The 11,031-nt window shown below is 40.0% G+C and overlaps 1 protein-coding gene across 1 annotated transcript; it reads left to right on the top strand.

Moving 5' to 3' along the window:
- The first annotated feature begins 3,258 nt into the window (after window positions 1-3,258).
- Window positions 3,259-8,179, top strand: LOC113016583 (ras-related protein Rab-11B). Its single transcript, XM_026159487.1, has 5 exons — window positions 3,259-3,472; window positions 4,716-4,911; window positions 5,001-5,194; window positions 5,288-5,368; window positions 7,199-8,179. The coding sequence occupies exons 1-5, from the start codon at window positions 3,433-3,435 to the stop codon at window positions 7,342-7,344; spliced, it is 657 nt and encodes a 218-aa protein (XP_026015272.1). The 5' UTR covers window positions 3,259-3,432; the 3' UTR covers window positions 7,345-8,179.
- Window positions 8,180-11,031: the final 2,852 nt, after the last annotated feature.

Here is an 11,031-nt window from a genome sequence, read left to right as displayed (position 1 = left end):
AAATTCAACATTACTGTTAAAAATAGTACAGAGTTACTGTAAATCAAGAAACATTAAGCTATGTAAAAATAATTTTTACTGCTAATATATGTTTTTATGTGAAAATATATTATTGATTTGTAAAAAGAAAAAAAGAAAGGAAAAAAAAAAGAAAACTTTTGCTCTACTTTTAACGCTACATATAAAGCCAGCCTCCATTCTGAAATCTGAAATCATAAGCTCTCAATTTCTACAGAAACAAGATGTTAAATATTATTTCTTTTAGTTCTTTTCAGAGAACAAAATGCAACTGTTTCCGTTTAAATATGGGTTCACCACCAACAATCCAACTTTTAGGCTTTGAACAGAGAGCAACAGCGAAATATGTCGCTGTGCCATCTTGATTCAGGCGAACTGAAGCACGCGGATAACATCCACGGCACTCAAGTCCCGAGGTCTGCCTCGACCTGACACATAGTTACGTTTCTTTGAAGGTGCGTCATGTTACCTGGAAGGTTACGGTGTAGTTTCCGGTTTCTTAGTGAAGACTATTATCCGCAATGATGCACAAATGTTTCCAAGTTTGAATCATCATTTACAGCCCATCTGTCACGAAAGCACACTTTTCAGAGCGCAGTATTGGTGAAGTCATCTGTCCCAGTCTGTTGACGTTGGCCCTAAAGTGTGAGAGGCAGTTAGAAAGACAGACACAGATATTATAGTTATTACCTGAATATCCACCACCCAATGGATCTGTGGGGTAGGCCTATATGTAAAAAAAAAAAAAAGCGAGTAAAACAATCATCATTGCGTATCTACCGCAGCACCGACCTGTCAAAATAACCACAATGAGAACAAATCATAAGCTCCGGGTGGAGTGCCCAGACAGTGATGTAACACAAGTGTCAAATATCATGCAGGACCAAAATGATGTAAATTGACATGTTGATCAAAGTAAGACATGAATAAACACAACTAATGGGAAATTGTTAAGGAAAAGATTCGGACACAGTTGGGGAATAACATACAGTGTAAGATGGGGATTGAATAAATCTGAAAATGTATTCAATTTATTTATTAAGATAAACAAAAGGTGGAGGTGTCGTCAATAAAAAGGGCCCCGAAGTGCGTTATTTTTTGTCTCTGCTGGCTCTTGACCTGCATGTGTTTATAGCGAACACCCCGGGAGCTTTTTTGGTTTCTTCTTGGTATTTGTTGAACTTGCAAGTTCAATACACCAGCTGGCAGCCTGAATCCACATCCTATCAACATGAATAAATTTTGCAATGTCTTTAAAATTTGCAAATCCACAGCTCTCCACTTGAGTTCCTTTAGAAGTGAGTATTGTACTTAAGTTGTGTGTGTTTTTTTAAACCACATTTAGCGTGAATCACTGTTTATAGTGGTTGATTATGAATTCTTGTGTTCACAAAGGTGTTTAGATGATGGACACAAAAGTTGAAACCAAAAAAAAAAAAAAAAAGAAGCAACAGCGAGTGCACCCAAGAGTCCTCGCCCTCACTGCAAATCTCTCTGATTTCTGGTAAGTGGCTGCACAGTTTATTGTACATTCATTTGACAAGAGAAGGGTGTAGAGGTTTTTTTGTAGGTGTGCCATCTTAAGTTTATTAGTTTATACATTTGTTGAAGTTAAGCACTGCATAAATATCACCATTTCAAGAGCTGATGAGATTCAAATATCTTGCCAGTGTTGGCCACACAGGTTCCTTTCTTTAGCTGTTTTGGGCCTTTTCTACATTTGACCACTGTTCAAAAGTTTTGGATGGACTTGGATGATATAGATTTGTCAGATTAGTTGTAAGTAGAGAGTTGGTTCAGACCAAAGCATTGCTGTCCCCTGGTGTTGCTTTTTTGTCCTACACTTGTCAAAAGTTTTGGCAGTTACACAAAGATGTTTCTATGATACAGTGAAGAACAATCACAAAGGCTTCATAAGTTTCAAAGATTTAATTTAACAAATATATATAAGTTTAGTTTTGGTAGTGCCAAAACATTTGGCCACTATTGTACTACAGCTTGATTGGCCTGACGTCCACAGACTGTAACATGGGCAGCAGTTTATCACGTTTGTTGGGCCAATTTCTTTAATTGTTGGATCTTTAAAATAAATACACAACACATTTTTTAATATACAAAACTGTTTAACCATTTCTCAGCACAGTGCAGCTGGAGAAATCAGTACTGCCAACTTTGTAAGAGTGTGGGATGGCTAGCACTCAGTTTCATCATCAGTATTATGTGTTTTTCCATTTTTCTTTTTCCTTGTTTGGATGGAAAACTAAAGCAATGCAAATAAAATACTTGTATGTGACTTTTTTTAAAGTCTTCAAGGGACTCTCTGCAGTCCTGTGAAAAACTGAGCACATCCCATAATCAGTAACTTGCTAAATGTGGAATCACCTTTAGCAGCAATAACTTGTTTTCTGTGTGACTTTATCAGTCACTCAAATTATTTTGGAAGAATTCTGGCCCACTCTTATTCATTTGCATTGCACAGCTGTCCTAAGGCTTTTGAGACAAACTTCAGTCGGGTTCAGGTCTGGACTTTGGACCATTACAACACCTTGATTGTTTTCTTATTGCATGAGCCAACATCTAGCTGTCAGACAAATGGCCTCCAAAATACTTTGGTATGCAGAGGAGTACATGGTCGACTCATTTTCTGTAGTGTGTCCAGGTCCCAGTGGCTGCAAAACAAACCTAAACCATCACCCCTCTACCACCATGTTTGACAGTTATGGTATGAGGCGTTTTTCCTGATATGCTGTGATTTGTTTTCATTGTGCATGGTGAAATATCTCCACTTTGTTCCAGAAGTCTTGTGGTTTGTTCAGGTGCAGATAAGCCGTGCTGGCAGTTATTTCTGGTAAGAGGAGGGTTTCTCCTTCCTTTCCAAACAAGTCATTCTTGCTGTTTTCTATTTGTACAATCATGAACTTGAACATGTAACTTAAGGGTGAATTTGCTGGCAGCTGTCTTGAATGTTTTCAATTTGTGAATAATCTCTCTGTACAATGAAGGACTTGTTGCATTTGATTACCGGCACCTGCCTGTTACTTACCCTCTTTATTCCTATGGAAGCGGTAAGGATGTACTTGGTTTTTCATTTTCATATGTCTGTAAATTAAACGTCAGAAACCTCAAAAACTATGACATAATTTATAACCTTAAAAACACAACATATTAAAAGTCGAATTATAATAAGAAGGTAAATGAATGTAAAGTATCCACAGGGAGACTTTTCCCAGTACTAACCGCATCGCCTCCTCTCGGTACGCGCAACTGCGTAGCGGGCAGTCACGTGACCGTGTCAGCGGCTCCGCTCCGTGCACATTGTCTCTCGTCATCTTGGCGCACCACCCTGGTTTGGGCAGGGAAACCTACCTACTCTCATCACCGCAATCTCAAAAAGGAGGGCGATAGTATCAAACGATGGGGAACAGGGACGATGAATACGACTTCTTGTTTAAAGGTAAGCGGAACCGCTGCCGCTTCTGGACGGGTTCAGCGTCAGTTAGCATGCTAGCTGCGGTACCGCCGGGTAGAAAATCAGCTGGTGGTGGCTGCTAACTGTAGCTAACCCGAGATCCCCCCCCCCCTTTTTTTTTTTTACATTTTATTTTATTATTATTATTTTATTTTACAATTGAAGCGTCGCTTCCTCTAATTAAACCCATATTTACCGTTACTTTAGGTGCGGTGCTGTTTCTTTTGTACCGAGGTTTACAGCTAGCAGTTTGGGCTTTTCTAGAAAGTAGGGCGTGTGGCGCTGCAAGCTAGTGGCTAGTCAGACGGATGGTGCCATTACTTCTGCATTAATTAAACTTTACTGGCATGGAAGAGAAGTTTTCCTTTGCGGTGGCCACACGTAGCCGTCTGCTATTTAAGCAGGGGCTCCAGCAATGGTCTGCTTTCTTTAGACTGCCTCCTAAACTCAGATGAAATGATTAAGAAAACAGGATTCCTCTTTGTGCCCCCCCCCCCCCCCCCCAAAAAAAAACAAAAAAACAAAAAAACAAAACAAAACTGGAGCCTGAGGGAGGAAACTCGCTCCCAGTGAAAGCAAAGAGGAGGAAACTCCAGTAGAGCCCTGTTTTGCTCCCAGGTGTTTTCCAAACATCAAAAGCCAGCATATTTTCATACCAAACAAATACCAAGCCCTGATCATATGATCCATTTACTCCTAGGATTACAGTTATGTTGATTAGGTTTCATTGTCAGAATGGGACCACAATAGGTGGCATCCTTATTTCCTCCCTTGTGATACTAACCTGAGATGAAACACTATGAATGGCCAAGTAGCTATCTCTTAAAAATATCAAATCAAAGTAAGGCGGTCTAGAGAAGCCATTGGATACTGATTGTAAGATACTGATGACTCGTTACGACACAGCAATAAGAGGCGTTGAGAAACTGATGAGTCAGATTTCCTATAGAGCAGGATATTGGCAACTTCTAATAGCCTCATTCCCAAAAGGGCAAAGTCTGATAGCTAGAGATAGAAAGCAACAGTTCAGCACTTTCAGCATGGCTGTAAATTCTGTAGTAAAATCTGTAATCCTGCAGCTAAAAATGAGTCTGTTTAAATTAAGTGTAAAAACAAAGTAGAAATCCAGTCACTGGTCACAGACCCGCCTATGGGACACTATTAAAAGTACAATTTCCTTGAGTGCTTTTCATTTAAAGTCTAAATATAATTTTTGTATTGTTTCTAGTTGTACTAATCGGAGACTCTGGAGTAGGGAAAAGTAACCTGCTGTCCCGTTTCACAAGAAATGAGTTCAACCTGGAGAGCAAGAGCACCATCGGGGTGGAGTTCGCCACCCGAAGCATTCAGGTGGACGGCAAAACGATAAAGGCTCAGATCTGGGACACAGCTGGCCAGGAGCGCTACAGAGCCATCACCTCAGCGTGAGTATTTTCAGTTTGTCTGAACTAGCTTACACGATCGTGCTGTATTGACAGTATTTTAATCGTTCCGTTTATGCTGGTTCACTTAGGTATTATCGCGGTGCGGTCGGAGCTCTCCTAGTCTACGATATCGCAAAGCACCTGACATATGAGAACGTTGAACGTTGGTTGAAGGAGCTGAGGGACCACGCTGATAACAACATTGTCATAATGCTGGTTGGAAACAAGAGCGACCTCCGACACCTCAGGGCCGTGCCCACTGATGAGGCCCGAGCATTCGCAGGTAAATCGCACTGAGACACAATTATGCCAAACAGTCTGCGCTCAGTGTGATTTTGTGCATATCTCAAGTGTCGAACGTCTCTTCTCGTATTAGAAAAGAACACACTCTCATTTATTGAGACGTCAGCATTGGACTCCACGAATGTAGAGGAGGCATTCAAGAACATTTTAACAGGTAGGAATGCACACAGAATTTTTATTTTGAAATCTGATAAAAGGCATCTACCAAAATCATAATACTGGTAGTGACCAGTTCATGTAATTTCATCAAATGTTTCAGTATAGATTTTGTCACTGTGAAATGATTTTTGATGTCCCCAACATTCGTTATTAGTTGAATATGTTGATGATAAACAAGTATGGGTAACTACATTAACTATTGTTAAAATAAGTCATGTTATGCTCAATATTTTGACCACGATTTTTAAGGTTAGTAAGTTCGTTTCATTCTTAGTGAAGGACTTTTTTACAACTTGAATGTTGCAGTCATTGTATGTGCAGTATTATACATGTTAACATCTGTATGATGACATGTAGATGCACTTTATATTATAGCTTCCCAGTGTGCTTTTTTTCTGAAAAATTGATTATTTGACTGCTGTAAATGCAGTGAATTAATGTTAATGTTAAGCCAACTGAAGCATAAAAAAGCCACCCAACTCAAGCCAATGGTAGTGTTTTGCATCAACAAGGTGATTCTCAATGAGCTTTATCTGAAAACTTGGCGTAGCTTAGCACGCTGTGCAGCATATCCTTAAAACAACAGGGGAAACTGGACAAATGAAGGACAAAATAAGACGTGGCACGTCTATCAGTATCTTAAAGTCATGGCGATCAAGAAGCCATTCGTAAGGGGGAATAAATAGAGAGAAAAGGCTGGTGTTTGCCAAGTTACACAAGAATGGGACTGAAAAATAATGCCAAGAGGCCTGATGGAGTGATTAATCCAAATTTGAAATCCAAAGTTTATATTGCCATCATTTTGTCTGGAGGAACTCGGGAGAGAGGTACAACAGAGAGTGTCTACAACCATCTATAAAACATGGTGGACGCTCTGTCATGGTTTGGAGCTGCATTTCAGCTAGTGGTGTTGGAGATCTTGTCAAAATTAATGAATACAGAAAAGAACGGTTAGATTTTGAATAAGCCAAATCTGAGCAACGGCTTCATTTGTCAGTGATCCCAAACACACTGTCAATCCAGTAAAGGCATACCTGAGAAGAAAAACGCACAACAGAACACTGTAAGGTAAGGACTGGCCTCCTAAGAGCCCAGACTTGAACATTATTGAAGGAGTGTGGGATCATCTTGTCAGGGAATGGGAAAAAAAGACATCCATTATCTAAAGAAAAGCTTTTAATGTTCTCCAGGAAGCCTGGAGAACTATTCCTGAAGACTGTGCTGTCAGTTTCCTTGTAAAATGTAAAGAAATGATGGCGAATCAAGACTTTTTTCTGACAGTAATGTATGTTAGTTGCATGCCAGATAGAAGCAGGAAAAAAGACATTACATTTATATAACTACTGTACATACTTTAACATGTATTAATTCTGGGGATTTAGGCATGGGTTGTAATTAATATTTACTTAAATTTGGTACATTTTAAATGCACTCATATTTCGATTAGTTTGATCAGTAAGTGTGTAACTTACATGCTACTGTTAAATATTTATTTATTTAATAACACATTTAGCGTTCTTTACACCCACTGGTTAAAAATAGAGGACTGAGAGAGAAACAAACCCCACCTCAGGGTGACAAACTAGTGTATTCCTTGGGCTGATCCCTGGATAAATGGGAGGGTTACATCAGGAAGGGCATCTGGCATAAAAATCTGTGCCAGATCAAAACATGTGGCGACTCCTCTGGGAAATGCACGAGCAGCTGATAGTACCTTTTTATATTTAATCTGCACAGCCAGTTAAATAAATAAGAACATTAAAATTTAAATGATGAACATTGCAAAAGTGTAATTTTTTTTCCTCTTTCTCAAATTTGTCTGCAGAAATCTATCGCATCGTGTCACAGAAGCAGATAGCAGACAGATCTGCACACGACGAGTCTCCAGGCAACAATGTCGTAGATATAAGTGTCCCGCCAACCACTGACGGGCAGAAGGGCAACAAACTCCAGTGCTGCCAGAGCCTGTGACGCTCTGTCCAATGACACTCATCCTCTCCTCCACATTCACCTCCACATCACATCACCTGTGCACTTTTTCCCCCCGTAGCTCTGCTCACGGCCAACTCCCTCACCACTTTAGCCTCTTTTCTTTTTTTTTTAAATCTTTTTTTTAACCTTTACTTTTGTTTTATAAAGTACTTTTGAAGTCACTTGTGCTCTTCTTTTCTGCCATGAAAGAAACATTTCAGAAGCCTTTATGTCACTCAGTCAGTCTGCGTGAAGGTTCCTGTTATCCAGGAGCAAGGCAGTCTTTGCTGTCTTACTGATGCCTGTAAAGTTGTTTGAACTGAAACACTGTCCTCTAAAGGGAGGTTGTGAGATACATTTCAATGGTTTACCACTAGATGGTGCTGTGTAAATAAACTACAGACAGTTACTCCAACCAGGTGAAGCAGTATTGTGCTATTTGACAGTGTGGCTCTTACATCCTTCTTACATCATGCCAAAAAATATCCTCATTATGTATTTATTGAAGAAGATTTGGCTGAAGTCATCATTGTTTTACTTTCAGTTTAAGAACTGTGTAAATTTACAATAAAATCCTTGACTGAAGCAGTTTGTTAAATGGATATTTAACGTACTCTGACTTGTTTGGTTTTCGTTTGTTTGTGTTTTTTGTTTTTGTTTTTTCTCATCAGAAATGTACTGAACTGCGTGGACAATTTTAAACTATTCCACACAAAAACAAACTGAAATATTGTCATTTTAATTCTAGCTCTGAAGTCACTTAGATAACTATTTTACATGTGTAAGTGTAAGGTAGGTGAAAAACATTAAAATGTTCAATGGACTGGTACTTACAGTGCTTTTCCTCTCTGACTTCTTTACTTCATGCTTTTAATCACTTTTTAGCTGGCACACTCTGACGTCTTTCCAGTAATTGGGATCTCAGTATCTGACCAAAGTAGCCTAATAAGCAGATGACCCGCTCAACCTCCTGAGCCCATAACTGCTTACATGTTAATGTCTCATTCTAAACTCTACTAATGTAAATATTTAAAACTTTGAATTACGCCTTTTTGAAGTTAGAAAACTGGGTTTTCGAATCTGAAAATACAGCTGCTAGTACAGAAATTTAAGTCGAATCGAATCTTTGATCATAAATTTGATTACTATGTTTTATTCTTGGACCCTGATAGAGTACAATTCAGTTTATATTGCCAAATAGCATCAACAGGGTGCTTTATATTATAAGGCCCTACAATCAGACAACCCCCTCTTTGAGCAAGCACTTAGCAACAGTGGGAAGGAAAAACTTCACTTTAACAGGAAGACACATTCAGTAGAGCTAAGCTCAGTAAGGGGAGGTCATCCACCACAACTGTTTGGGGTTGAGGGCAACAAAATAAAAGACACATTGTGGAAGAGAGCAAGAGATTAATGATTAGATGCGGAGTGGTGTCTAAAGATATAGTGAAAAGGTGAGTGAAGAAGAAGCACTCAGTGTGAAACCCCCTAGCAGCCTAGCGTAGTTACGGGGGGTTCAGGGTCACCTGATCCAGGCTTCGCTATAAACTTCAAAAAGGAAAGTTTTAAGCCTAATCTTAAAAGTAGAGAGTGTGTCTGTCTCCAGAATCCAAACTGGAAGCTGGTTCCACAGAACAGGGGCTTGAAAACTGAAGGCTCTGCCTCCCATTCTACTTTTAAATACTCTAGAAACCACAAGTAAACCAGCAGTCTGAGAGCAAAGTGCTCTTTTGGAGTGGTATGGTACCATGAGGGCCTGATTAAAGTGAGGTGAAGGATTTCATATTTGATTCTGGATTTAACAGGGAGCTAATGACGAGAAGGCAGTGTGGGAAAAACATGCTCTCTCTGTCTTACCCCTGTCAGCTCGCTTGCTGCAGAATTCTGAATCAACTAAATGGGCTTTTTAGGGAGGTTTTAACTTTTCCTTATCCATTTATACAATGGATCCATCTATACATATACTTTTTCCTTCTGACTGGCTACCGCTTGCAAACAAAAGACCTGAACAGCAGGTAGGTCGGCTCCTCTGTTCAGAGCCAGCTTTGTGCACTTGATGACTACATTAGGGGTATCATCAATACATGCAAAAAACTGGGGGTTTTTTGTTTTTTTTACTTGAAACTAGTCATCTTTAGTATGAGCATCCACCAGTGTAACACTGCAAATACACTTACTGGGCACTGGGTAGGAACCTTTACCTTCAAAACTGCTTTCATTCTTCCTGCCATAGATTCAACAAGTTAATGCAGTTCTTCCTCAGAGATTTGTGGCCATACATCCATATCTCCTGTTCCACCACATCCTAAAGGTGCTCTATTGGATTGCGATGTGGTGACTATATAGCCCATTCGAGTGTAGTGAACTTATTGTTTGAGATGATCTAAGGTGTTGGACCCAGGCATTAGAAGATTGGTATGCCGGTGATAAGCATGAAGATTGTCAGCGGTGGGTTGTTGTAGGAAAATCTTCACCACCACCAGTCATCTGATCTGTCAGCACAAGGCAGGATGAATCCATACTTTCATGCTGTTTGTGCCAAATTTTCACCCTGCCACTCATGCGTCACAGCAGAAGTGGAGCCTTATCGGACCAGGCAACGTTTTTCTAATTCTCTATTGTCCCATTTTGGTGAGCCCATGTGAATTGTAGCCTCAGTTTCCTGTTTTCAGTTGCCAGGCGTGCCACCTGGTGTGGTCTTCTGCTGATGTAGCCCAGCTTCAAGGTTCCCGTGCCTTCCGCTATCCTCTTCTGCATACCTCGGTTGTAGGGAGTGCTTGAGTTACAGTTTCCTTCCTATCAGCTCAGAGCAGTCTGGTCATTCTCCTCTGACCTCTGGCATCAACAAAACATTTTCACCCAGAGAACTGCTGCTCACTGGATATTTTCTCATTTTCATGCCATTCTTTCTTTGGGAAAAACCCCAGTACATCAGCACTCAGACCAGCCTGTCTGGCGCCAACAACTACATCATACTCAGAGTCACCAAAATCTAATTTCTTCCACGTTTTGATGTTCAGTTTGAACATCAGCAGTTATCACCATGTCTAAATGCATAAAGTTTATGACATGTGACTGACAGCTCAAGATTTGTACCTAATGAAGAGGCCAGAGAGCGTATATGACAGGATATAAAGAAGCCCCCCTTTAATATTTTAAAAATACATTGCCATTTTTTACTTGAGTATATCCTCTGTAGCTCTTTTGTATCTGGTCACCATCTAGATCATTTAACTTGGAGCAGCACACCAAGATTTACATCTCTAGAATGCAACTGCTGTCACTGAGAGCAAGACAGGCAAGTAGGAAGGCAGAAGAAACACCTTTTAACATTGCTTTGACTCCTAATAATAACCTGTGAAAAACATTTTTCCTTCCTGGAGAGCAGACCCTCTGCACAAAAACAGCATATTTTGAACTTCTGTTACTCTAAGCTGCTTATGCCGCATGCAGCGGACAGGAAGCAGATACTGAGTGAGTCTCCACGGATACCATAGAAGGACTTGACATTAGCGTTTGTTTTTTTTCCCATTAGGATTAGCAAGCTCACTGAGCTGAGTTTCAAAACAGACTTAATGACATGTCATCGTCACTGCACTAGACGGACTTGTAAACATCCATTATAACTACACTATATAACATATATGACAATTCCTTACCAACACTACACAAGTGCAGACAAACTGT

The sequence above is a fragment of the Astatotilapia calliptera genome, chromosome 23, assembly GCF_900246225.1.
Source record: "Astatotilapia calliptera chromosome 23, fAstCal1.2, whole genome shotgun sequence".
NCBI lineage: Eukaryota > Metazoa > Chordata > Actinopteri > Cichliformes > Cichlidae > Astatotilapia > Astatotilapia calliptera.
This window is presented reverse-complemented; position numbering and strand designations above follow the sequence as displayed.

Bases quoted from the DNA above. Each gene is read 5' to 3' on its own strand.
- LOC113016583 (XM_026159487.1), top strand. From the start codon at position 3,433: ATGGGGAACAGGGACGATGAATACGACTTCTTGTTTAAAG. The intron at 3,473-4,715 runs GTAAGCGGAACC...TATTGTTTCTAG, and splicing joins ATACGACTTCTTGTTTAAAG to TTGTACTAATCGGAGACTCT. The intron at 5,195-5,287 runs GTAAATCGCACT...TTCTCGTATTAG, and splicing joins TGAGGCCCGAGCATTCGCAG to AAAAGAACACACTCTCATTT.